General features: G+C 38.5%; 1 protein-coding gene across 1 annotated transcript in view; it reads left to right on the top strand.

The window, feature by feature from the left end:
• MYO3B (myosin IIIB) overlaps nucleotides 1–27,447 on the top strand; it is a 481,137-nt gene that overhangs the window by 126,379 nt on the left and 327,311 nt on the right. The window contains exon 8 of the mRNA XM_049772878.1: nucleotides 10,455–10,520. Within this exon, the coding sequence (XP_049628835.1) occupies nucleotides 10,455–10,520 (66 nt within the window). The remainder of the gene's footprint in view (nucleotides 1–10,454; nucleotides 10,521–27,447) is intronic.

The raw sequence follows: 27,447 nt of genomic DNA, 5'->3' as shown, positions 1-27,447 counted from the left end.
AATCACACACAAAAGAATGTGAGAAAGTTTCTAGGTAAGACTTTCTAAACTTTCCTTGAAGTTGGCCATGACCTCACATATAAGAAGAAGTCTGCCTATCTCCAGAGGAAAAGTGCATCCTTATCTTGAGAAAGAAGGGATCAGGGTGTAAAAAGGGAAGGAACAGGTCTGCTAATTCCCTCCAGTGAACTGCATGCATTCTGTGCACACCTTCCCACAACTCCTCACTCTATAAAACTCAGATTTAATCCTTCATTTCGAGTCAGTTTTCTTATGAAGGTTCCTCATATCACAAAATAGTTCAATAGATTTGTCTGGGCCCCAAGAGGTAAGAGAACTCAGGGACTCCTGAATTACTCCTACCTTTGGGTCCAAAGAGGTAGCTCAAATAGCTGAGCACTTGCCTCACATGCAAGAAGCACAGATGTGAGCATCAGCACCGCACTTTCCTACAGCTCTGCTGTAAGGGGTTCCCAAGCTTTGAGCTGAGAATAGCCCTCTGGCACAGGCAGATGGCCCAAAACCTAAATAAATAAGGTCCAGGGAGATAGCACAGGAGTTATGGCATTGCCTTACACTCAGTTGTCCTCAGTTTGAACCCTACGCATTGCCAACAGTGATCCCTGAGCAAAGAGTAAGCACTGAAAACCGCTAAGTGTGGCCCAAAACATAAATAAGAATAATTTGTGTGTTTTTTCCTTTGTTAACAGTTAAATATATTTTTAACCCTACATTTGCTTCCTTTTGAACACTGCCCCATCTAGTGTTCTATTCACTCTCCATCTTTTTCTGGCCTGAAAGCATCACACTGAGCAAAGCTTTTCCAGTGAAGTTCATTCATGTTCTATCTGATGCCTTTGCTGTCAGAACCAACCTTGGCTCTTCATTGAAGATGTTGTCTTTTCAGTGTCCAACTCTGGGATCATCGTGTGTTAGTTCACATTCTTTATTTTCTGAATTCAAATCTATTTCTTCAGCTTTTTAGTTTTATTCCCCATGATTCTTCTTCATCAGAACCATACATAGCCTAGGTGCTTCCTATTGGAAGCGGGAAGCAGATTTTCTTAAGGGGGCTAAGGGACGCAGTATCAGCTTCAAAGTTTGACCCAAGTGAAGTGAAACAACTTTGAGTTCCCATTCAGTGTATTGATGGACTCCTGCTTGCAAGTCATGTTCTCCTCTATCCTGGCACTGCTCCGTGGGACACCTCAAGGTAATGAAACAGAGCTGTGTTTGTTACATGGCATGATCCTAAATGTTCATTGACAGGAGGTATTGGCCACCTAAGAAATATCTCTAAAACTAAAAATTGCATACAAAGTGGTATTTGGAAGTCAATTCAGCCTTCTTATTAATGGTAAAAATAACTAGAACTGCCTGAATATCTATCAGTGGTGATTAGCTGAAAAAGTAAACTATAACTATGTTTACATTGTAGATTCTATTATTTCATTATTACGTTGACCTGGGGTGATCTTAAGTACTTTTACTGAATGCAAAATAAATGCCAGGATATTTATATGAAGCATATAATTCTATTTCTACTGTCCCCAATGACCAATGCTTTATAAAATCAAATTCCTAGTATATTTAGCATTTTGTACATTTTTGCAGTTCCAGGAATCAACCCAACGCTTCTCACATGCATGTTATGAACTATACCAACTGAGCACATCACTTTCCCCTATAGCAAATATTTTTAAAATCACTTTTAAAATCGCTTCTTGGCCTTTTGGCTAAGATCAAGTATAAAATCACTTTGAGAGAGAGAGAGAGAGAGAGAGAGAGAGAGAGAGAGAGAGAGAGAGAGAGAGAGAGAAAGAGAGAGAGAGAGAGCTGTAGAGACGAGACACTCACCTTTCATGTGGGCAACACCAATTCTGTCCTAGCACTACATATTGCCCCCATTGTTCCCTGGACACCACAGGAGTGATCCCTGAGCACAGAGCCAGGAATAAACCCAGAACACTGCTGATGTGACCCAAAAGTCAAAACAAAGAAGTCAGAGATAATACAAACAAGGAAGAAAAAAGGATGGGTGTAATATTAAAAGGGAATTTAGAAAATTAGAACAAATTAAATTAAACTCTATAAAAAGAAATTTTGCTGCTCTGTATTTGTGTATTGGGGAATGTTTTTAAAATTAAGACACCCACACATTATAAGTAAATGCTAACAATTCTTTAAAAATTATTTTTGGTTTTTGGGTCACACCTAGCAATGCTCAGGAATTATAATTAATGGAATTCAGGGACCAGATGGGTTGCTGGGGATCTAACTAACCTAAGTCAGTCATATGCAAAGCAAGTGCCCCATTCTCTGCACTACGTCTCCAGCATCCTAATATTAAAACTTCTAAAAATAATTCAGAGCTGGGGATGGAGCTCAGTGGTAAAGCAAAGGTTTTCCAGGTATGAGGTACTGGTGCCGCTTTAAAAGTTCCATTTTGGACAAGTAAAATATTAATAAATGGAGAAGAGCAACTTAGGTTGGGCTGAGTAGTAATATTCATAGATAAGACATGGGCTTTCAATTAATATTTAAATTTGTTAGTAAATCTGCCCCAAGCAGAATGGCAGCTTTGTTGCTATAGCAAATACTCAGAATAGTTAGTTAAGTGAGTTCAATCTTTTGTTGTATTGTCTTTATCACTAAACACATAGAATATCTTTTAAAGTGATTATTGTATACTGTATAAAATATAACTTGTGTTACTGATTATTTGTAATTATTATACTTCTGTCTTTATAGCGTCTTCTCATATTCTTCCCAAACTTTCTCTCCTCCAAACTGATTTATTTCCCTCCTTTTTAGGACCTACTTCAAACTTCACAACTTCCAGGGAGTCTTTCTTAATTAACTCAGTCTCATTGAGAAATCTTTCACTCAGTCTCAGCGGTGCTAGCGCTTTAATGTTTGAGCACTTCATTTTGCACCTTCTAAAGGTGTTGCTTCTTAATTGGTTTTCTGTCTTGTGTGTGTGTGTGTGTTTGTGTGTGCGCACACACGTGCATGTTTGTGTGCATATACATTCCCTTAATTTATGTTCCAAAATAATGGACTTTTCATGAGATAAAATATAGAAAACAGCAAGATAGTATATGAGCATTAAAGCAGAAATACCTGGGTTACAGGCCTGCTTCTTCCACTTTTATTGTATATCTTTTTTTTTTTCGGCCTCCCTCACCCGTTTGATGCTCAGGGGTTACTCCTGACTAAGTGCTCAGATATTGCCCCTCACTTGGGGGGGACCATATGGGGGGATCAAACTGTGGTCCTTCGTTGGCTAGTGCTTGCAAGGCAGACACCTTACCTCTAGCGCCACCTCGTCGGCCCAACTTTTATTGTATATCTTGAAAAAAAGGTTTGAATCCAATTTTCTCAATAATTCCTATTTCATAAAATTGTGATGGTGTCTCATTAGCCTATATGTGAACACAGCATGGACATAGTGATAAGATAAGCACTAAATATGTACTTATTATTAATACCTTTCTATCCCCAACCTACCATATATCTATATATGACTATGATGGTCAGATCTATAAAATTTAAAGCATATTTACTTGCTCATTTCATTCAATTATATTCATAAATTTGAGAACATTTCAGAAACTGGGTATCTTAGAAGTAGAGAAATGAGACTTAAGTGGTCAAAGCCAACTCCAAGTCATTGTCTTGGGGATTCTTTACTCTTGCTTGCTATGAATAATTTAGTTGAAATTTGCTTATCTCCAAAAGCAACTGTTTTTCTAATTTTATGTTTTTTATGTTTTTATTTATTTATTTGGTTTTTGGGTCACACCCAACAGAGGTTACTCCAGCTCTATTTTTTATTTTTTATATGTTTTTCAAATTTTATGCTACTTTGGGGACCTAGTAATATTTTCTCCTGATATAATTTATGTAGATAACATAGAATCTATGTATATTTGTGTACTGGCTTCATGTGGTTACTCATTAAAAATTTAAATGATTGCTGCTGTGCAGGGCTCTGAAGACACATAGAACAGATAAATCAGCTGGGAAGAGTATTCTAAACCAAAGATGAAGTTGTGCCCTGGGGCATAAAAATCTGGACCTGCTTTAGGAGATCTAACTGCAGTAGTATATCTCTAAGTGTAGTGTACTGTAGTACTGCAGAATGGGTTGAGTCTGAGGAAGTGGCTGGAGTAAGACCAAAAAGTCCATGACAAATGATTGAGATTTTGGTTTTTTGGCAGTGTGAATCTATTAAAGAACTTTGAGCATGAAAACACTATGGTCAAATAAAATTAAATATTGTGTAGTACTGAATATTAAATATTGTATATTTCTATACATAAAAATATTGTATATTAAATAGTAATTCTAGTGGCCAAATACAAGATGGATTAGAAAAAGGGAGGTTAAAAACATCAGCAGTCTATGGGAGTAACCTAAGTATGAGGTGATGAGTAGCTGAAGTAGGGTAATGAGATGAAATTTAGGAAGCAGAAATATATATCTCATGCTTAGATTGATGTATCAATTTTCTATTGATGTCATAACAAATTACAATAAATGAAGTAGTTGATTTTTAAAACTTTTTCTTTTTGAGGGTCACACCTGGTGGTGCTCAGGGATCAGCATTCAAGTGAATGTGAGTTAGTGGAGGGAGATGAGTTTGTTTCTTAACTAAATACTTTAAGGTGCTTTGGAAAGATCAAAACAGGACACTCTGGTTAATGGATGGAGACAAAAGACAGAGAAAAAATCATGACAAGAAGTGCTGATTAGATAGCTCTCTGCATAAAATGATCCATTAGTGAATATACAGAAGATTAGGGCCAAGCACAGGCTCTTAGTCATATTCTAGATTGACCAGAGGAAGAAGTCAGGAGGAGTTCAAGAAGAGCCTACAAGACTCCTAACACTGGGTCTTGGTTCTGGGAAGCATATCTCCGCCTTTCTCTTCTTCCTGGTCCATTTCCTCCCTATTCCCTGCTTTTCTGCCTTTTTTTCATTGTTTTTGCTTTTCTTATTTTTTCATTGTTTCTACTTTCTATCACTGAAATGCCTATTGCACTCTCTAATGTCTCCATCTGCCTCCTTGAATATGGATCTCACAATGTTAGCTCTAATTACTAAATTTCCTTATTCTTTGCCTGTCCTTCCAACAACAACAACAACAACAGCACCACAACAAACCAAAACACTCTTTAAACCCAATTTTATTGAACCAGTTTAATTCTTTTGAGTCATGCTTTTTAGATTAAATTAGGATGAGCTGTCCTTTGGTCATGTGTTTATCTCACTTCAATCCATTGTTTCTCTATTTCAGGGTCTTAAATGAATTGTATGTGACTGCCCAGCAAGTCATTATGTTCCACAGAGGCTTTGAGGGGAAGAACATTAACTTTATCTGCATCATTACTAACAGGATGTGGGACTATGGTATCAGCAGTGGGCATAGAAGAGTTCAAGTCTTTTTTCACCAACATAGCTCTAATGCTCTTTGGGCAAGAGCTCATCTTTTTAGAAATTAAATTTTGTGTTCACAACACAGGAATAGAATCCACACAGGCAAAATTCAAATCAAAGACCTTTTCCTTCACTGACTCACCTCTTTTTTCTATGTTATCTTATATGTTCATATAAATATTATCCAAATGAGATTTTGTTGCTCAAATTCATAGCCCTGCAGCCACTCACAGACTCTCAGCAGCTCTGCCACCGGAGAATGATGCCCACATATCTCTGAGTCTCTGCTATGCACTAACTTTCCCATCATAGAACATGTGAAACATTTCTCACCAGAGGCCCAGAGCATGATTGCAGCTTGCATCTGTGTTGAAAAAGCAAAATATACAATTATTACTTATCTGGTACCTTTTGTGGTGGCAAGAGAACTATATTGCAGTCCACACAGAGTATTGAAAAGCTTTCAGATGCTTTTTGGTGTTCTTTATAGAGCTAATCTTTCCACAAGATCTCAGTCTGCTGAACCTAAGTATGATGAATAGATTCCAGGAAAAGCAAAGCATGTGCAAGGTCAAATGAAGCTCTTAAACCAAATACTAGTATATTGACCTTCAAAGATGTTTTCTTATGTAGGGTTCAAAGTAGGCCACCATGGACCAGTTGTAGCTAGGGTGAGTGGTGATCTGATGCTATGTTCTTTGTCCAGCTGCAGAGGTTCAGGTCTAGTCATCAATGGTGGCCTTTGGCCATCATTTCTGTGGACAAATAAATGGACAATGGAAAGGTACTGTGTTCTCTACACAAGAGTAGACATTTGCTGTCCATTTTTCCAATGGGTCGTTGCCAGGTAGTTCCCTAATTAAAGCAATGGTCTTTCCCTCCATGCTCAGCTGGCCAATGTCAAGCCTACAAGGGTTGTTTTAATCAAGTCTGTTCACTCTGTCTCTAAGATTGGTCATGGTTAACTGCTTTAGGGATGAATTAAGTTGAATAGAAAGTAGATTGCTTAGGCAGCTGTTCTCTGTGGAACTGACCTAAGTGAGAATAGAATGGGCAGGAAACACAAGAAGAGTCAATGAAGGCCGAAATCCTGGGAACAGCAATAGAGATGTTTAAGATAGACTTATTTTGAGAGATGCCCTACACATCTCAGAGGGAGCTGGGAAGACATGCAGATGTACATCTAAAAATTGCTGATGCCAGTATAAGTAGCCTGCCAATACTTAAATGTTACTTTAGTATTAAACTAGAAATTATATATAAAGCTATATATTTGTATAACTTAAAATTGGAAGGGAAAGATAAATGCAAATATTATTAAATGGCATTGTGAGATAAAGAGGCAACTTTCAAAATAATGGAACTCTATTCTCTCTAGCCAGAGACACAGATAATTTTCTTTTTGTCTTCAGAAGCTTTGAAGGATAATTAAAACCTGCAGAACAGGGAAATTATATATTTTCTCTTATCATTTTTCCTTCCCATTTTTTTCTTCCCTTCTGATCTCACTTTAGAACCTAAAGAATCATAAAAATGTAGCTTCAAAAATTACTTATGGGCCCAGAGAGATAGCACAGCAGCGTTTGCCTTGCAAGCAGCGGATCCAGGACCAAAGGTGGTTGGTTCGAATTCCAGTGTCCCATATGGTCCCCCTTGCCTGCTTGGAGCTATTTCTGAGCAGACAGTCAGGAGTAATCCCTGAGCACCGCCCGGTGTGACTCAAAAACTAAAAAAAAAATTACTTATGGTCTTTGAACTTATAATTAGATATATTTCTATAACTTGGCAATTGTTTTCTAAGCTTGAAGTGGCTTCTTTTTCCTCTGTATTTAAAATCTAATATTCAGCTAAAACTCATCTTCTCTAAAAAGTCAAAAGGGGCTCCTCTGAGTAAGTTATTCTTCATTATGCTACCACATATCTTTATAAAATTTGTGCTAATCATAGAACAATTTTTTTGTTTGTTTGTTTTGGGGGAAAGGTGTCACACCCAGCAGTGCTCAGGGGTTACTCCTGGCTCTATGCTCAGAAATAGCTCCAGGCAGGCTCAGAGGACCATATGGGATGCCAGGATTCGAACCACCATTTTTCTGCATGCAAGGCAAATGCCTCACATGACAATTTTTCTGAATTTTACTTTATTCAGTTAGAGTTGGTTGTATAAAAAATGACTAAGCCATGAAATTTGCTTATACATAGGTGAATATGGAATGTATTATGCTGAGCAAAATGAGCCAGAGGGAGAGAGATAGACATAGAATGATCACTCTCATTTTAGGATATAAAATAAGATAGTGTAGGGGCCAGGGAGATAGTACAGCAGTACGGCATTTGCCTTGCACACAGCCAAACCATGATGGATGGTGGTTCGAATTCCGGCATCTCATATGGTCCCTCAAGCCTACCAGGAGCAATTTCTGAGCGCAGACCCAGGAGCAACACCTGAGCACTGCTGGATGTGACCCAAAAACAAACAAACAAAAATTAAAAGAAAAGATAGTTATTAATAATATCTAAAGATGATAGAGATGAGGGTCAGAAGGATTAGTCCATGGTAAAAAGTTTGCCACAAACAGTGGAGAGTGCAAGGCAGAGAAGGGACCACTATGACAGTTGGAAATCATCACTTTGAACAAGAACTGAGTGCTCAAAGGCAATAAAGTGATAGGTAATAATAATATTGCAAACCACAGTGTCTAAACAAAAAGACATATATATGTATATATATATGTATGTATATATATATATATCTAGAGAGAGAGAGAGAGAGAGAGAGAGAGAGAGAGAGAGAGAGAGAGAGAGAGAGAGAGAGAGAGAGAGAGAGAGAGAGAGAGAAGAAAAATGCCACAGTGGCACAGAGGCAGGCAAGGGAGATGGCAGGGGGAAGACAGGAGAGAAACTGGGGACATTTGGTGGTACGAAATGTGCTCTGGTGAAGGATGTTGTACATAGTATGACTGAAACTCAATCATGAACAGCTTTGTAACTGTGGGGGAAAAAAGTGCTAAGAGAGGGGGGAACTTAATTTTTCTTACTGAGGAAAACAGTCTAGAACCTTCATAGAAGCTTTGCATTGCCACAAATAGATTGATAATTTCCTATCTATATTCATTATTCAGCTCTGCTCATGATTTTTATTTTTAAGTCCACTTCATGTTTAAAATGGCTACTCAAGTTCCAGTTCACATCCATTCTCCAGAGGGCAGAAAAGGAGATAAAGTAAGCCAGTATGTCTCCACTTTTTTAAGAAGACTTTATGAAAACACTAAACACAACTTTACTTATATATTATTGCCCAGATCTCAGTCACATGGTCACATTTGACTTCACAGAAATTAGGAAAATGATTTTTCTAAGGCAGTATGGTGTTAGAATAAAAAATTCCCTGTAGGAAATGAGAAGAGATAAGTAGTGAATAGAAACTTGTAATCACATTATAAGACATAATTTACATTTCAGATCACTCTTGCTGCTTTCTGTTCTTCCTATTGAAGGTGTATGAACTGTGGCTTTAGGAAGCAGTTATAGCCTAAGTAAAAACAAAATCTATATATAATGATTTTAGAATTTAGACACTATTTATTTATTAAACTTCTCTTACCCACAGGAACCATTTTCCATTTATGACTAGGAAAACAAACCATCAATAAAAATGCCACCTCTTTTTATAATCAGATTCATAATCAGATATATATTTGAATTTATTTTGGGGGGAGCACTCTAGATGGTATTCAGGCCTTACTTCTGACTCTGTAATCAGGGAACTCATTCTTGGTAGTCTTAGGGAACCATATGGGGTACCAGAGGTTGGCCTCATTCAATTCGAGTACTTTAGTTGCTATACTATCTTTTTAAGCCCAGATTTTATCAGTCTAATGCAGGGTTCTTTCCTTCCCACTTTTCCTACCTTATTACCAGGAAGCAGTCTGGTGACCACAGTCTTCAGCTCTTCTCAAATTCTCTTGGTCCTTCAGGGCTTACATTAACTGTCTATCCCCTTTTTCTCCATAGTACCTCTCTGAGTTTAAAACATGGACTCTCCACTTTACTTTCTTTGCTATCTATTCAGAAGTTACCCTTTAAAAATAATTACAACATGACTAATTTATTAAGATACTTTTAATGTAACATGCCATTTAAGTTAAATGGTAACACAATGCTCTGAAAGCTTGTGAATGAAGTCCATTTCTTTTTCTTTCTTTTTTTTTTCGGGCCACACCTGTTTGATGCTCATGGGTTAGTCCTGGCTAAGCACTCAGAAATTGCCCCTGGCTTGGGGGGACCATATGGGATGCCGGGGATCAAACCGTGGTCCTTCCTTGGCTAGCGCTTGCAAAGCAGACACCTTACCTCTAACACCACCTCACCGGCCTCTCTTTTTCTTTCTTTTCTTTTTTCTTTTTCTTATTTTTTTAATTATATTTTGGACCACACCCAGTGACACTCAGGGGTTACTCCTGGCTATGCACTCAGAAATCACTCCTGGGCTTGGGAACACCGAGGTCTGTCCTAGGTTAGCCATGTGCAAGGCAAATGCCCTACTTCTGTGCCACTGCACCAACCCCTGAAGTTTACTTCTTTACAGGTCCTACTATGAGGCTTAGGAGTTCTTATAACAAAAATAATAGCTCTAAGTTCTAGTGACTCTTATTTTTTTGCTTCTTCTTAGTGTGTCCATTCCCAAGGAATGTTCTTGATCTGCACAACCCTCACCGTTTTTTAAGGAAGCAGTGGATATAGGAGGTCTGTAATCAATTAAAATGAAGTACTAAATAAATAGGAGCTGACACTTTATAATGTATTGCTAATGAATGACTTCCATCTAGGGAAATCAGAATAGATCTTATCAGAGCTATTTAAATTGATATCAGTAAAAACAAGTTCATCTTTTTGCTTTAACTGAATCTACTGAACCTTTTTATTTATTTATTTATTTTTTGCCGGCACAGTTAGAAAAGTTGCCAGCCATGAACCTTTTCATTTAAAAAAAAAAATTGGCTTTTGTTTTGCAGAAATCCTCCACCTACTTTACTTCATCCGGAAAAATGGTCTGAGGAGTTCAACCACTTTATTTCACAGTGAGTATTTATTCCACTAAAATTGCTTATCCGGCAAGGTCTTGAACAATGGCTGGAGAAATCTCCACTGTGGAATTTACTTGGAGCTCAAAATTGTTATGCCTAGCAGCATGTTATAACAGAATTTGTTCCAGTAAATGATAGAAGATGAATTTTCAGGATTTGAAAAATAAGAAGTTCCATTGAACTTTTGACTTTAATCAGTCCTACTGATCAGATGGATTATATGTATCTGAGAATCTAGTCTTCCAGGCACAAATATTGTCAATGGGTCTTGATGAATAAGGATAGAGACTCAATATACAAAATGTAGAGGCCCACTGTGGCATCAGCAAGGAGCTAGATTTCAAAATATGTTATTTAGCTCGGAAATTAATGTTCCTCTGGGATATGTAGTATGGAACCTGGATTTCATTTCTAAGGATGATTGAGGGAACAAAATTAGGATGTTAGACCTTGAGGCCCCCAAAGCAGTGCAAAGTCAAGACTCAAAGAATAGGGGCTGGAGAGCTATTACAGTGGTTAGGGGGCTTGCCTTCCACTCAACTGACCTGGGTTCATCCCAGCCATCTCATCTGGTCCCCTGTGCACTGCCAAGAGTAATTTTTGATGTAGAGCCAGGTGTAACCTCCTGAACATCACTGGGTATGACCCCAAAACCAGTGTGTATGTGGAGGAACAAAAGACTAAAGAACAGAAAGCAAGACGAAAGTCAATGTGACGGGAGGCATACCTGGTGGGAACCTGGTAAACTCTGGGGTCTATATTCTAAATCAGGCATTATAAGTAATTTCCAGGGCTAGGAAAGTGGTGTGAAGGATTGGAGCAGCCTTTTGCTTTGCATGCTGGAGCTCTGAGTTGATACCTGGCAATCCCAGGAACCCAGCACACCACTGGAAGTAGTCTAAGCACTGAACCTGGAGTGACTCTAAGGACCACTTGGTATGGCCCAAAACAACAATAAAATAGTAATAAAAGTCGTATCTAAACATAAAAATTATAAAGAATTGCCTTACCTTCAGTGTTTAATATACCAAATAAAGTGCATAAAAGTCACAGGAGAAGAAAAAACATGACCAAAGTTGTTGATAAACAGGTATTAGAGCAACACAAATTTTCTAGTTTATGTCTGTCAACAGACTTAGCTTTCACAAAAAGACAGGGTAATAAAGCAAGTAACTCTTGGTTGTGTACATTAATCATAACAGATCAAAAATCCTATACCCACAATTTCAAAACCCAGATATGAAAAGTATTGTTTGTTTGTTTTGCAGTTGAGTTCATTTAACTACAAAGTCTTGCCTTATGTGAACTTATTTGGTGTCAATATGTGACTTAAGCTGATGTGAATTTATTTATAGTCATTACTTATCGCACTCGAAGTGAATATTCATGTAAATTTCTGCAGAGATATTAATGCATTTGATTACAGTATGCCACTCCAGATCCAGCCGGGCTTGTTATATAACATACAGTAAATGTGCTGGTTTAATTTTTAAAAATTTGATAGAATTTTGAATTCCAAAACCATACTTGATTCCTAGTGATTTGTATAAAAAGTTGTTCATTTTTATTTCATTTTATTTTAAAAGTAACATAGTTCAAGTTCCCAGCAAGTAGTTGACCAATCACACCTGGACTTGTGCCATCTTCCTCCAGAGAAGGGTGTGGTATGGGTCTTCAGGAACTCTACAAAGGAGTCCTTTTGGAATATGATTGTGAAGTTCAAGACAGGGGGTCTAGAACATCTCTTTGCCCCTCTCACCTTATCTTGATACTCCAAGTAGGCCTGCAGCATAGACCAGAGGCTTAGCAATGTTGAGAGGAATAACATATACAGCTGAAAGGATGATGCTCATCTAGGAGCAGAGGAAAAGCTACTTCTGGGAATATGGAAGTCAAAAATCATAGTGTTCTAGAGAGCTGAAGACTGCCTAGTCACATTTCAGACCACCGCAGGGGGAAAAAGTTCCTGTGGTGATTTTGCTAGCAAAGGCTGAATTCAAAGAGTTTAACTTCTCATCCCATTGCTGCACACAGATACCCTTGAAAGTCCTTCTCTGCACTGCTGGCCTAGAAAAGCCCATTATATATTCACCAATACACCTTCCCATCCCAGGCTCTCAGGATGCCACTGAAATGTGACTTGACTCACCAAAGTTTGGTTTATATATACTTTTTCCAGAGTAGTTTTGTATTTTTTAACTTTCATGGTATTGCTCGGTGATTTTGGAATTAAAAGCACATAATTGAAAATGGGGTTGGGACTTCAAGGGTTAAGCTCAGTCTAGAAACCCCTCTCTACCACTGATATTTCCTTCTGGTAAATCCTATTATATAGTCATTTAAATCTGCTTATGTTTTCTCCAACTCTGAGAATTCTGATTACATTCATTCTGGCTTAGAAAGATCTCAGAGGTGTTTTGAGACCTTAGGAAGAAGACTAAGTATAGAGGCAAAGAGACATCAGAAAATAGTGCCTTTACTATACATTTTACCAGGAGCAAAATCAAAATCATTTTGCTAAAACTGCAAGGGAAGGAGTATCTGACCAGGATCTAAAATACTAAGGAAAATAAATAGAAATTAAGTGATTGTTGATTTTATTCCTAATTCACATACAGAGAAATATTTAAATCTTTTTCCTATTTAATGAGTTGTTCTTATTGTCTTTATTAGTGAAAATACCTATTTTTATAGGTATTTATAGCTTCTTTCCTGATCTCAGTCCTATTTTCTCCACAAGGAATCTTAGATTCCTTAACCATGAATTCTTCTTTTATAAGATTTTAAGAATATAACTCAAGATTATGAACTAATCTTTATTTTTTCTTCTGGGTCACATCTGACAGTGCTCAGGCCTTACTTTTTATTCTGTGCTCAAGAATCACACCTGGTGGGTTCAGGGACCATATGGGATTTGGGGGATGAAACCAGGGCCAGCAGTGTGTAAGCCAAATGACCTTGCTACTGTACTATCACTCCAACTTCTAATCATTATATTTTAAGTCTATTAATTTTTTCAGAGGACTTGGCCAAGGCTGCCATTATTCAGTCTATCAAATTTGACTTTACTATTTTAGTCTATGTATACGAACCTCTAATTAAACATAAACATTTACACAGTCACTGGATCAGAAATATAATTTAAAGAGAAAGCTTCTGTTTACTTTTATACTTATCTTACCCATATTGGAAAGGAAAGGAAAAAAGCATTGAGGATTTATACCTTTTTTATGATAAACTTTTCTTTGTTGGTGAAGTTTGGATGAAGATGATTATCTGGTAATTTTGAGAAGAGTTTTTAGCCTGAATTACCCAGATAATTGCTTTAATTCCCTTTGTAGACTGAGCCATGGTGCATTGTATTAAAGTAAAGTAACTGGCTCTGTCTAAAAAATAAACAGGACCAAAAACATCTAACACCTTTCAAACCTTTCATAAACTGTACCCAACTGACTGCTGAACCAGAGCAGTCTTTCTGTCCTTTAATGGCCACTTCTCACAAGAAACCTGATTGGCTTCTTATTGATTGCTGCAGTGGTCTGAAGTGGTTGTCCTGAATACAGGCTAGTGATTATAACTATATAGACAGGGAATGTGTGTGTGTGTGTGTGTGTGTGTGTGTGTGACATGTGACAGAGAGAGAGAGAGAGACAGAGATAGAGACAGAGAAAGAGAGAAACAGAGAGAGAGAGAGAGAGAGAGAGAGAGAGAGAGAGAGATGACACAGAGAGAGACAGACAGACTGAAAGAGAGATAGAGATAGAACCAGAACCAGACAAAGCCAGGAGTGGGGAGAAGAAAGAGTATATATATATATATATATATATATATATATATATATATATATATATATATATATATATATATATATAGGGGGCGGGTACATGAGTGCCAAACAGTGTTTTTCATATTTGTTCTAGGCCCTCTTAATTTGGGGCACTAGGAGAGATTTTTTAGATCTGAAATCCTATTAGTGAGCTTGTTTGAGTGGGCTTTTAAAAGGAAGAAAAGAGAAATATCAGCCTGTCTGGTTCTGAACTTTTGGTCGTTAGTGATAATTAACTCATTCATCTGTGTTAGTTTGCATTTGTCAAAGCAAATTTCTGACAGCTTAGTTATGATAAACTAAGCAAGTTGCTCATATCAATTCCATGCTGCTGCTCATCCACAAGCAAGGGAGGGCCCTGTATGCTGTTTTAGCCAGGTAAAGCGTTTGCCTTTCATGCAGGAGGTCATCGGTTCAAATCCCAGCATCCCATATGGTCCCCTGTGCCTGCCAGGAGCAATTTCTGAGCATGGAGCCAGGAGTAACCCCTGAGCACTGCCGGGTGTGACCCAAAAACCACAAAAAAAAAAAAAAAAAAAAAAAGAGTGGTTTTGCTGTGATTTCATTATCAGTCCTCTCCCCTAGGCTAAAACTATTTGCATAACAAGTTTATCAGGTTCAAGGCTCCGCCAGGCTATATGTAGAGCAGGGGTCTCAAACTCGCAGCCCACGGGCCATTTGCGGCCCTCTGTACAACTTTTTGTGGCCCGCAGCCGGCCTTCAAATATCACAGTATTCGCGATTATTCGCTTACCGAATAATCGCACTAAAAATCGCATTAGTAAGAAAAAAAATCGCTTTAAACATTCACATACCCCGAGCAGTTCCTTTCGGGGTATGCAAATGTTTAATGCGATTTTTTGAGATTTTTTTTTCTTATTAATGCGATTTTTTATTGCGAATATTCGGTAAGCGAAATCTCTTATTGCGGCCCTGCCTCACGCCGACTTTGCCTCCTGCAGCCCCCAGGTAAATTGAGTTTGAGACCTCTGATGTAGAGGCTCCTTTCAGAAGTAGCCCTCTGAGCAGTCATCATTACTTTCCTTTACCTACATCACTTTCATTCTAATAGATGTCACAGTTAAAAACAAAACAAACAAAATAAAACCCTCAAACTTAGGTCTTTTGACAAAAAGTGCAAAATTAGGGACTGGAGAAATAGTACAGTGGGTAAGACTCTTGTCTTGCTTGTGGCCAGCTCAGATTGATCTAGCATCTCTATAGTTTCCTGACTTGCCAGGACCTCCAGGACCAACCCTGAGCACAGAGTAAGCCCGAGCACCCATGGGAATAGCCCAAAGGCAAAACAAACAAACAAAAACAACCTACAAAAGCAAAAATATCTTTCCCCAGAATGTATCTGTAAGCTACTAGCTGTCATTTTGCCTCTAAAACTTGTGAATTTCTGCTAGGAATTAGATTTATAATCATCATCAATGATACCGGAGCAGTGGCGCAAGGGGTAAGGCTCTGCCTTGCCCGCGCTAGCATAAGAGCAATTTCTGAGCACATAGCCAAGAGTAACCCCAGAGCATCACTTGGTATGGCCAAAAAAAAACAAAAAACAAAATAAAATAAAATAAATGATACTTGAACTGATTACATTAAAGATGGACTTCTCTCTTGGTCAAGGAAAATACCAAGAGAAATGTGGGTGCGCAGTTTAATGGTAATTTGGACTATATGGCTTCTTCTGTCTGTCCACTGCTGCCACACTGCATTCCTGAGCTTGCCGTCTTTCTTTCTTTCTTTTTTTTTTTTTTTTTTTTTTGGTTTTTGGGTCACACCCGGCAGTGCTCAGGGGTTACTCCTGGCTGTCTGCTCAGAAATAGCTCCTGGCAGGCACGGGGGACCATATGGGACACCGGGATTCGAACCAACCACCTTTGGTCCTGGATCGGCTGCTTGCAAGGCAAACGCCCCTGTGCTATCTCTCCGGGCCCTAATGCAGTCTTTCTATTTCCCAGAGTGATCATGCTGACTAAGCCCTGCCATTTAGTCCTGTATTGTTAAGGTAACCTTTCCTGCACGTTCACAGGATAGTCCAAAGGCAGTAGACAAGCACTGAATGTTCACCAGGTAACTTCATTCTAAACCACAATAACTAATGTACACTTGCATACATTAGTTGCTTAAAAATGGAATCTCAAATCTAGAATGTTTGTTTGGATCTAGGATTGCTTATAAAGGTCACCATTTGGAGGGTGCTTTTAGCTCTCCTGACATTATATTTCTCTCAAGGCAACAATTCTCAGTCCTCAAACATTCTCCATGTTGTTTTTTTCAAGCAGTTTAATTCTTCATGGTTTAGTAATGTCCACAAACAACATACCTGGAATGAGTAATTTGCTAACTCGGGAATCTACTAATGCTTTTTGCTTTTTAAGTCTCAGATTTTTCTGGCTGCTATGCAAAGGGTTAACATTTCCTGAAGTAGAAAGGATACAATAACCTTTATTTACATTACTTCACAAATTGATGATTTTAATTACAATGAGCTGCTGTATCTCCAGTGACAGACATCCCATTTCAGATTTATTTAGCCAATGATTAGCTATTATGGCTTCTTGAATTAATTAACATCTCTTGAGCTACAGGGAATTAGGAAATTAATAAAAACTCATGAAGAAAGTAAAAAAAAAGCCTAATTAACACCCCCCTCCAATCTCTTCTCCCTTCTAAACAAATATTGATCAATGTATTTATAAATACAGTTCTTTCTCATTTTGAAAACATGGGATTTTTTTCTTCATGAGAAGAACAAATAAAGCTGTACATTTCAAGGTTATATCTCCCTAAGGAATGTCTTATTTAGATTCCCTACTAAAGGCCAAGGAAGGGCTTTATCTGTGATTTAAAGGTGATTTGATCTCACTTATACCCTACTTATAACTTTTGCTGATAAAATATGATTTTATTATGGTAAAACCATTGTAAAAACTTTGAGACCTGGTACTGGAGCAGTGGCGCAAGTGGTAGGTAGGTTAGTAATCGCACACACTAACCTAGGATGGATCTCAACTTGATCCCCCAGCCTCCCATATAGTCCCAAGCCAGGAGTGATTTCTGAGTGCATAGCCAGGAGTAAACCCTGAACGTCACCGGGTATGGCCCAAAAGGATAAAAAATAAAAATAAAAAAACAAACACTGCAAAACTTAAAGTTGGAAATATTGTCTAGTTCCTACATATTCTTGGAATAAATTGTTTAAGGATTTTAGGGAGGATTTTAGCTTCAACTTCTCCCAACCCCATCACAAATTATAGTAATAGTAAGTGGGGACTCCAGACTACGGTTAATCTATTCTGTTTATCTCCTGATCAGTGTCAGTTTGGAGCTCAAAACAGGTCATGAATTTCACATTAGTGTTTTGGGCGCCAAATGTGAACTGATTTTGAGATAAGGTTGATCTAAGTAATATTCTGTACTATTTCCCTCCCAAACTGGCTTATTGTTCATTTGTTTTCTTTTTCTGTTTTAATACCAGACTTGGATATCGTCATGTAAATCAAGAAAATTTGTGATTGAAGTAAAGAGCAGTAATGGCAGGCTTGTGATGCATTTATAGCCATGTACACAGGAAGCAGCAGGGCACTGGTTGTGGTTGGCATATCAGTCTGCCTACAATCAGTTCCTCTTGGCTCCTCCTCCCTGGAGTACCCCTCATGGGAAGCAATAGCTGTGGAAGAGCAGTGTATGCTCCAGCTATGTCATAGCTAGTAAACTAGGTGACCCTGGAGAAAATGTTTTAACTTCTTTGATTCTTGATCTTAATTGGTCAAGTCAAAGCTTGGGAGTACTTGCCTCGAAATGGTACTACAATGATTGAATTATAGAATGTTACCTAGGGCCAGAATGATGATATAACAGGTAGGGTGCTTGACTTGTGTGAGACTGACTTGGGTTCAATTCCCAGCATCCAATACGGTACCCCTTCCTCTACCTCCCCAGTCCACTGGGAATGATTGCAGTGTGCAGAGTCAGGATTAAGGCCTGAGCACAGCCAGGTGTGGCCCCAGAACATAAACTTTTAAAAACAATGGCATAATGGTACCAAGAATGGAGGTTAGAAATGGACTAGAAGTGAACCAAGGGGTACATGTGTGTTGCCAATCATGTATATGATACTCACATGCATGCCTATCATCTGCATTTCTCCTCTTGAGATGTGGATTTTCATGCTTTTATACTTTCACACTGAAACATGCACTGTTACTCTCTCTGGGCATTATTCTTTCTCTTTCTTATTTTCTCCCTTCCCTTCTTCAGAACCTCCAAATAAAACCTAGTTTTACTTTAAAAAAAAAAAAGTAGGGGCCGGGAAGGTGGCGCTAGAGATAAGGTGTCTGCCTTGTAAGCGCTACCAAGGAACGGACCGCGGTGGACCGCGGTTCGATCCCCCAGCGTCCCATATGGTCCCCCAAGCCAGGGGCAATTTCTGAGCACATAGCCAGGAGTAACCCCTGAGCGTCAAATGGGTGTGGCCCAAAAACCAAAAAAAAAAAAAAAAAAAAAAAGTGGTCAGATGCCAGCACCCTTCTGCCTCTCTACTCTGTTGTCCTGCATTTTCGGCCTGATTTCATCCTGGGTGCGGCTCATCAGCCAGCCTGCCTTCCCGTGAGCCTTCCGGGGAGCCTGCCTTCCCGTGAGCCTTCCGTGGAGGTGAGTCCACATGCCTAGAAAGGGAGGAGCCAGAGGAGCACGGTTGCTCCGCTCCCCTTCTCGATGGTGCACATCATTTAGCCAATGAATACAACCACAACACGTAGAAAAACCCGCAATACTAGTGTGACAATGGGGAAACAACACGGGCCAGCGCCAGACATAGAGAATGAAGATGGCAACTCTGATGACTTGAGCCTGACCAACCACCTAGTCAGTCTCTCAGATAAGGAGTTTAGAGTTGCAATATGGAACATGTTCAAAGAACTCAAACAAAGTATAGAAGAGAACACTAATAAGAATCAGGAGAATATGAAGATAGAAATGAGAAAACTCCAAACAGAAATTTCAGATCAAATAACAGGTCTAAAAAACTCAGTAGATGAATTGAAGAAAAACATGGTTGAGATTTCCCACAGGTTAACAGCAGCTGAGGATAGAATCAGTACACTGGAAGATGAGATGCATAACAATTACATACAGCAGAAGAAATTGGAAAAAAGCCTCAAAGCAAATGATCAAATAATGGAAAAATTACTCAAAGAATGGGAACAGATGAAAATAGAAGTCTATGATAAGCTCAACAGAAACAACTTAAGAATCATTGGAGTCCCAGAGACTCAGGAAGAAAATCTCCAGGAAGAATCAACAGTCAAGAACATCATTAAAGAGAAACTACCAGAGCTAATGAATACATGCGATCAAATCCTGCATGCCCGAAGAGTGCCAACTAAAAGAGACCCCAGAAAAAATACCCCAAGACACATCCTAGTCACAATGACGAATCCCATAGAGACAGAATTCTGAAAGCAGTAAGATCGAAAAGAGAAATTACATTCAAGGGAACATCCTTGAGATTTACTGCAGACCTGTCACCAGAAACACTCAAGGCCAGAAGGCAGTGGTGGGACATAGTGACAAAACTCAATGAAATAAATGCTTCGCCTAGAATACTGCACCCAGCAAAACTCACTTTCAGGTTTGAAGGAACAATACATAGTTTCACAGACAAACAACGGCTCAAAAACTTCACAGACTCAAAACCATTCTTAAAAGAAAAACTGAACGGCATACTTTAAGACAAGGCTTACCAACAGACACGCCAAACTTTAATATAAAGATAGCACTAACTCCCAGGACAATTCTTTCTCTCAATGTCAATGGACTAAATGTACCAGTTAAGAGACACAGAGTGGCTCAATCCAACCTTCTGCTGCCTACAAGAAATGCACCTGAATAGTCAGAACAAACATAGACTCAAAATAAAAGGCTGGAGGAAAATCATCCAAGCAAACAACACCCAAAAAAAAAGCAGGAGTGGCCATACTAATATCAGATCATGCAAACTTTATACTTAGGAAAGTTGTAAGGGACAAAGATGGACATTTTGTATTAATCAAGGGATATGTACACAGGAAGAAATCACCCTCCTAAACATATATGCACCGAATGAGGGGCCAGCAAAATATTTAATACAACTGTTGACAAATCTGAAAAATAATATCAATAACAACACAATAATTGTGGGAGACCTCAACACGGCATTGTCAACACTAGACAGGTGAACCAGACTGAAACCCAACAAGAATATACTAGACCTGAGGAGAGAGATGGAAGAAAGAGGCCTAGTAGATATATACAGGACACTCCACCCCCAGAAGCCTGGATACACATTTTTCTCTAATGTACATGGGACATTCTCCAGGATAGACTACATGTTAGCACATAAAACATACCTCCATAATATCAAGAGGATAGAAATTTTGCAGGCTACCTTTGCTGACCACAAAGCCCTGAAATTATATATGAACTACAAAGGGACACAGAAGAAAAATTTTAACACCTGGAAGTTAAATAGCCTCATACTGAATAATCAGTGGGTCCGAGATGAAATCAAAGAGGAAATCAAAACCTTCCTGAAAACAAATGACAATAGAGACACAAACTATCAGAACCTATGGGACACAGCAAAAGCAGTACTGAGAGGAAAATTTATAGCTTTGCAAGCACACATCAGGAAAGAAGAAGGGGCATACCTGAATAGCTTAATGACGCAGCTCATAGAATTAGAAAGTGCTCAACAAAAGGATCCAAAAATAGGGAGGCAGAAGGAAATAACAAAGCTGAGAGCAGAAATCAATGAAGTGGAAACCCGAAAAACCATCCAAAAGATCAACGAAAGCAGAAGTTGGTTCTTTGAAAAAATAAACAAGATTGATAGACCACTGGCAAAACTAACAAAGAAAGAAAGAGAGAGAAACTTGATAACTCGTATTAGGAATGAAAAAGGTGAGATTACTACTGATATGGTAGAGATTCAAAGGGTAATCAGAAACTACTTTGAGAAACTCTATGCCACTAAAAATGAAAACCTGGAAGAAATGGATAAATTCTTGGAATCTTATAATCTTTCACGATTGAATGAAGAGGATGTAGCATATCTAAACACACCCATTACTATTGAGGAAATTAAGAAATTAATCAAATGTCTGCCCAAAAACAAAAGCCCAGGCCCAGATGGATTTACTAATGAATTCTTTCAAACCTTTCAAGAGGAACTACTACCAATACTGGCAAGACTCTTTCATGAAATTGAAAAAACAGGAAAACTTCCAAATAGCTTTTATGAAGCCAACATCACCTTGATACCTAAACCAGACAGATGCTACGAAAAAATAAAATTACAGACCAATATCACTGATGAATGCAGATGCAAAGATCTTCAACAAAATCCTGGCAAATAGGATTCAATGCCTCATTAAGAAGATCATCCACTATGATCAAGTAGGTTTCATTCCAGGAATGCAAGGCTGGTTTAACATCCGTAAATCTATCAACATAATACACAACATCAACAGCAAGAAAAATAAAAATCACATGATCATATCAATCGACGCAGAGAAAGCATTTGACAAGGTCCAACACCCATTCTTGATCAAAACTCTCAGCAAAATGGGAATGGAAGGAACCTTTCTCAACATAGTTAAGGCCATCTACCACAAGCCAGAGGCAAATATTGTCCTCAATGGAGAAAAACTGAAAGCCTTTCCTCTAAATTCTGGCACAAGACAAGGCTGTCCTCTCTCACCACTCCTATTCAACATAGCACTGGAAGTACTCGCTATAGCGATTAGGCAAGAAAAAGATATCAAGGGAATCCAGATAGGAAAGGAAGAAGTCAAGCTCTCACTGTTTGCAGATGACATGATACTCTACTTAGAAAACCCCAAAGACTCTACCAAAAAGCTTCTAGAAACAATAGACTCATATAGCAAGGTGGCAGGCTACAAAATTAACACACAAAAATCAATGGCCTTTCTATACACCAATACTAATAAGGAAGAAATGGACATTAAGAAAACAACTCCATTCACTATAGTGTCACACAAACTCAAATATCTTGGAATCAACTTGACTAAAAATGTGAAGGACCTATACAAAGAAAACTATAAAACTCTGCTCCAAGAAATAAGAGAGGACACGCGGAAATGGAAGCACATACCCTGCTCATGGATTGGCAGGATTAACATCATCAAAATGGCAATACTCCCCAAAGCACTGTACAGATTCAATGCGATCCCCCTAAAGATACCCATGACATTCCTCAAAGAAGTGGACCAGGCACTTTTGAAATTTATTTGGAACAATAAACACCCTCGAATAACTAAAGCAATCATTGGGAAAAAGAATATGGGAGGAATTACTTTCCCCAACTTTAAACTTTACTACAAAGCAATAGTTATCAAAACAGCATGGTATTGGAATAAGGACAGGCCCTCAGATCAGTGGAATAAGCTTGAATACTCAGAGAATGTTCCCCAGACATACAATCACCTAATTTTTGATAAAGGAGCAAAAAATCCTAAATGGAGCAAAGAAAGCCTCTTGAACAAGTGGAGTTGGCACAACTGGCTAGCCAGATAAAAAAATTGAACTTAGACCCCCAGCTAACACCATTTACGAAGGTAAAATCCAAATGGATGAAAGACCTCGATATCAGACCCAAAACCATAAGATATATAGAACAACACGTAGGTAAAACACTCCAGGACATTGAGGCTAAAGGCATCTTCAAGAAAGAAACTGCACTCTCCAAGCAAGTGAAAGCAGAAATTAACAGATGGGAATATATTAAGCTGAGAAGCTTCTGCACCTCAAAGGAAATAGTGCCCAAGATACAAGAGCCACCCACTGAGTGGGAGAAACTATTCACCCAATACCCATCTGATAAGGGGCTAATCTCCAAAATATACAAGGCACTGACAGAACTTTACAAGAAAAAAACATCTAATCCCATCAAAAAATGGGGAGAAGAAATGAACAGACACTTTGACAAAGAAGAAATACAGATGGCCAAAAGACACATGAAAAAGTGCTCCACATCACTGATCATCAGGGAGATGCAAATCAAAACAACGATGAGATACCACCTCACACCACAGAGAATGGCACACATCACAAAGAATGAGAATAAACAATGTTGGTGGGGATGTGGGGAGAAAGGAACTCTTATCCACTGCTGGTGGGAATGCCGTCTAGTTCAACCTTTATGGAAAGCGATATGGAGATTCCTCCAAAAACTGGAAATCGAGCTCCCATACGATCCAGCTATACCACTCCTAGGAATATACCCTAGGAACACAAAAATACAATACAAAAACCCCTTCCTTACACCTATATTCATTGCAGCACTATTTACCATAGCAAGACTCTGGAAACAACCAAGATGCCCTTCAACAGACGAATGGCTAAAGAAACTGTGGTACATATACACAATGGAATATTATGCAGCTGTCAGGAGAGATGAAGTCATGAAATTTTCCTATACATGGATGTATACGGAATCTATTATGCTGAGTGAAATAAGTCAGAGAGAGAGAGAAAAATGCAGAATGGTCTCACTCATCTATGGGTTTTAAGAAAAATGAAAGACATTTTTGCAATAATAATTTTCAGACACAAAAGAGAAAAGAGCTGGAAGTTCCAGCTCACCTCAGGAAGCTCACCACAAAGAGTTAAGAGTTTAGTTAGATAAATAACTACATTTTGAACTGTTCTAATAATGAGAAGGTATGAGGGAAATTGAGAACCTGTTTAGAGTACAGGCTGGGGTCGGGTGGGGAGGAGGGAGACTTGGGACATTGGTGATGGGAATGTTGCACTGGTGATGGGTGGTGTTCTTTATATGACTGAAACCCAAACACAATCATGTATGTAATCAAGGTGTTTAAATTAAAAAAAAAGAATTATTAAAAAAAAAAGTGACACAAGGACAATGGTGAAAGTATTTGGGAACTTTAATGGTGTGTAAGGTGCAGTGAATTTGTACATCAAAGTATCAATGTTAACCGGATTGAAACCATGTTACCTCAACTACAATAAAATAAAATTATAAGGGGGCCGGACAGATAGCATGGAGGTAAAGCATTTGCCTTTCATGCAGAAGGACGATGGTTCGAATCTCGGCATCCCATATGGTCCCCTGTGCCTGCCAGGGGTGATTTCTGAGCGTAGAGCCAGGAGTAACCCCTGAGCACTGCCAGGTGTGACCCAAAAACCAAAACTTAATAAAATGAATAAAAAATAAAATTATAAATATATATGGAATATATTATATATTACAATATGTAATAGATGTTAGCTATTATACTATAATAGCTATTTAAAATGATACAATATTACACATGATATAATTATTATATAATATATTATATATTATCATATATTTAATATTAATGTATTTTATTATAAGTATATTATATTTGCATATAATATAATTATAATAGCTAACATCTATAATTTGATTGTAATTTGACTCTTGCCAATGGCTGATCTCTATCCCACTGAATTAGTTTAGTCCTTGCAATCTTATAAAGTTATTCAAGTATTATCCACACTTTACAAAAATTGAGACAGAGATTAAAATTCTAAAGATCAAACAGCTGACAAGTAGTAAAGTATTGGATTACAGATCCATTAGGGTGGGAGCAGTAATCCAACACTAAAGCTTAGATTTGAATTCCAGAAAACTTCCTACAACATTCACATTCGACCAGTGGTCATTTATTATTATACCTCTATTCTAAAATTTCTTTCGGAGTAATTTCTCTCCCTTTCTCTGGCATGTGGTATTTGCACACAGAACCGTTTTCTCAGGACTTTCAGGACCAAAAAGTTACTAGCCAAGAAACAAAAGTTTACCCTTGGAAAAAAAATAGTAGTAAAACCAGATACAATTGAGTTTATAAGGGGTTACCCCTAACTGGTTTACAGACCAGTAGTGCTGTGCCAAGGTTGCAAGTATCTGCTCACATCCATCTGAAAATAAAGCAACTGTTTTATGTTTATTAGAACAATTATTTCTCTTTTTAATTTCTTAGTTTCTAGCCTAGTGGCTATGCATAGTAATAAATGCACAAGCTGTTTTGCTCAGAAAATAAAAATCAAAAGTATCAGTCGTCTTCTTGTCCTTAGTATTTCAAATATCTCAGTCGCTCACCTCCTCTTTGGACTTCAGCTCACTGACTTGCACAGCTCAGGCCTCCTACACAGGGTACCCCATCTCTCCTTCACCCCATTTCCAGAGTGACACACATACCACACACTCACATACTTTCTGGCATTCTCTCCTCCACTCCATTTCTAACACACACATATCCCCATTCTATCCTCCACTTCCTTCACACACATGCACACATACACACCATGCACAAATACACATTTATCCCCTCATTCTCTCTCCCACTTACTACCCAACACACATATATACAAACATACCAGCCCCCAATCTCTTCACCTTTTTTCTCAACATCAACAACAGCCTGCCATTCTGCACAAACCCAACTTGAACCATCTGCTCCAGCAGGAGTGAAGCAGAAATAGTCCTGTGGTGCCAAGTTGGGAGCTGCCATCCCTTCCTCACCCTGCACCCAGCCGTATCTCTCCTCCAGCCCTGCCATATGATGATATCTCCTGTCTCCGTTGGTCAAAATGTTTTCTTCATGGGCAGAACCATGGGGCTTCAACAGTGGCAGTGGATGCCAAAAGACAGAACCCACAGTACTTGACAAGGAACTCTGGGTAGGGATAGGTGCGACCAAGAAGGAAGAATTAAACATGACAACAGTGTTTTTGGCACAGGAAAGGATCATTTTCAAGATTGTTGCAAGATCAAAAGCATGGGCTCTGCAGTTAGTATTCTAGTGCTGACACTGAGATGATTGAACTTGACCAAGTTACTTAATCTCTCTGAGTCTCTGTTCTCTCACTAATAAAAAATAAATTTAATAAATTTTAATACTTTATTTTTTAAAAATTACTTTTATTGTAGCATAGTTTAAACAATAAGACCATCTAGTAACTAATTAAAATAAGAGAAAGACTGCTGGAATAAAAAAAAAATCCCACAACCACAGTGGCTTGACCAAGATAGACTTTGACTTTCCTCTTAGGTGGAGTAAGCTAGGATTTATTCCTGCAGAAACCTTTGCTCTTGCAGCTGGGTAAAATACACTGAAGCATCTTCACCTCCTGCTACCCAGTTAAGAGAGATTTCTATTCCCAGTGGCACCTCTTGGGCCAAATGGGTGCTGTAGTGTCAGCATTTATATGCAGATGGAAGGAAAGAAAAAAAAAAGTCTCCTTACTTTAAAGGGATTTTCTGGGAGTTTTATAACTCCTATTATTTGCTACAACTTAATTGCATGGCCATTACTAGCTGCAAACCAAGCTAAGAAATGTGGTCTTCCAACAGAGCAGCAAGGGGTGAGGCCAGCAGGACCAAAAATGTAGACAGGCAGCAGCCTGCTAGCATGAATCTTGTAGAGTGTTATAAGAATGGAGTAATATAACACTGATATCTCAATCAATCAAAGCCATACTGAAAAGTATCTAACTTACAATAATGGTGAATCAAAAAGAGAAGCAAGAGTCAGGTAAAGAATTGATAGGCTTCATGGTATATTGAGTGGAACTTGAAGAAACAAGGTCATGAATGCCACTAAGGTCAGAGAAAAATGAGGAAAGTAGAACTTAAGAGGGGTAGGTAGAGAGTGATCAGTCTCGTTCCTGGTAACAAACATAGTTAGAAAAAAAATGGCTCTTATATCAGACTAATGTGTAAGAGAAAAGTCCCCTTTTCACTGACTTTTTCTGGGGAGAATCCCAAGCAGTGCTAAGAATGGCTGAAGGCCATTCCCAACAACATTTGTCCTATGTGGGTCTAAACGTGTGCTTGACAGTAACAATGTGGTATTGCTTGCACTTGGCCATGCTGAGGACCATGAACTAGGTGGTGTTTAGGGTACACCAGGGCTATATGTACTCAGCAGTGCTCAGGAAAACCATGTCGTGCTGGGGACTGAATTCAAAGCCTCTGTCTGCAAAGCATGTGCTCCAGCTCTTTATGTTGTCTCCTGGGTCCTTTAAGGGAGG

This window comes from Suncus etruscus, chromosome 5 (assembly GCF_024139225.1).
Source record: "Suncus etruscus isolate mSunEtr1 chromosome 5, mSunEtr1.pri.cur, whole genome shotgun sequence".
Lineage (NCBI taxonomy): Eukaryota > Metazoa > Chordata > Mammalia > Eulipotyphla > Soricidae > Suncus > Suncus etruscus.
The sequence above is the reverse complement of the archived record's forward strand: the minus strand, read 5'-3'. Positions and strand labels throughout refer to the sequence as shown.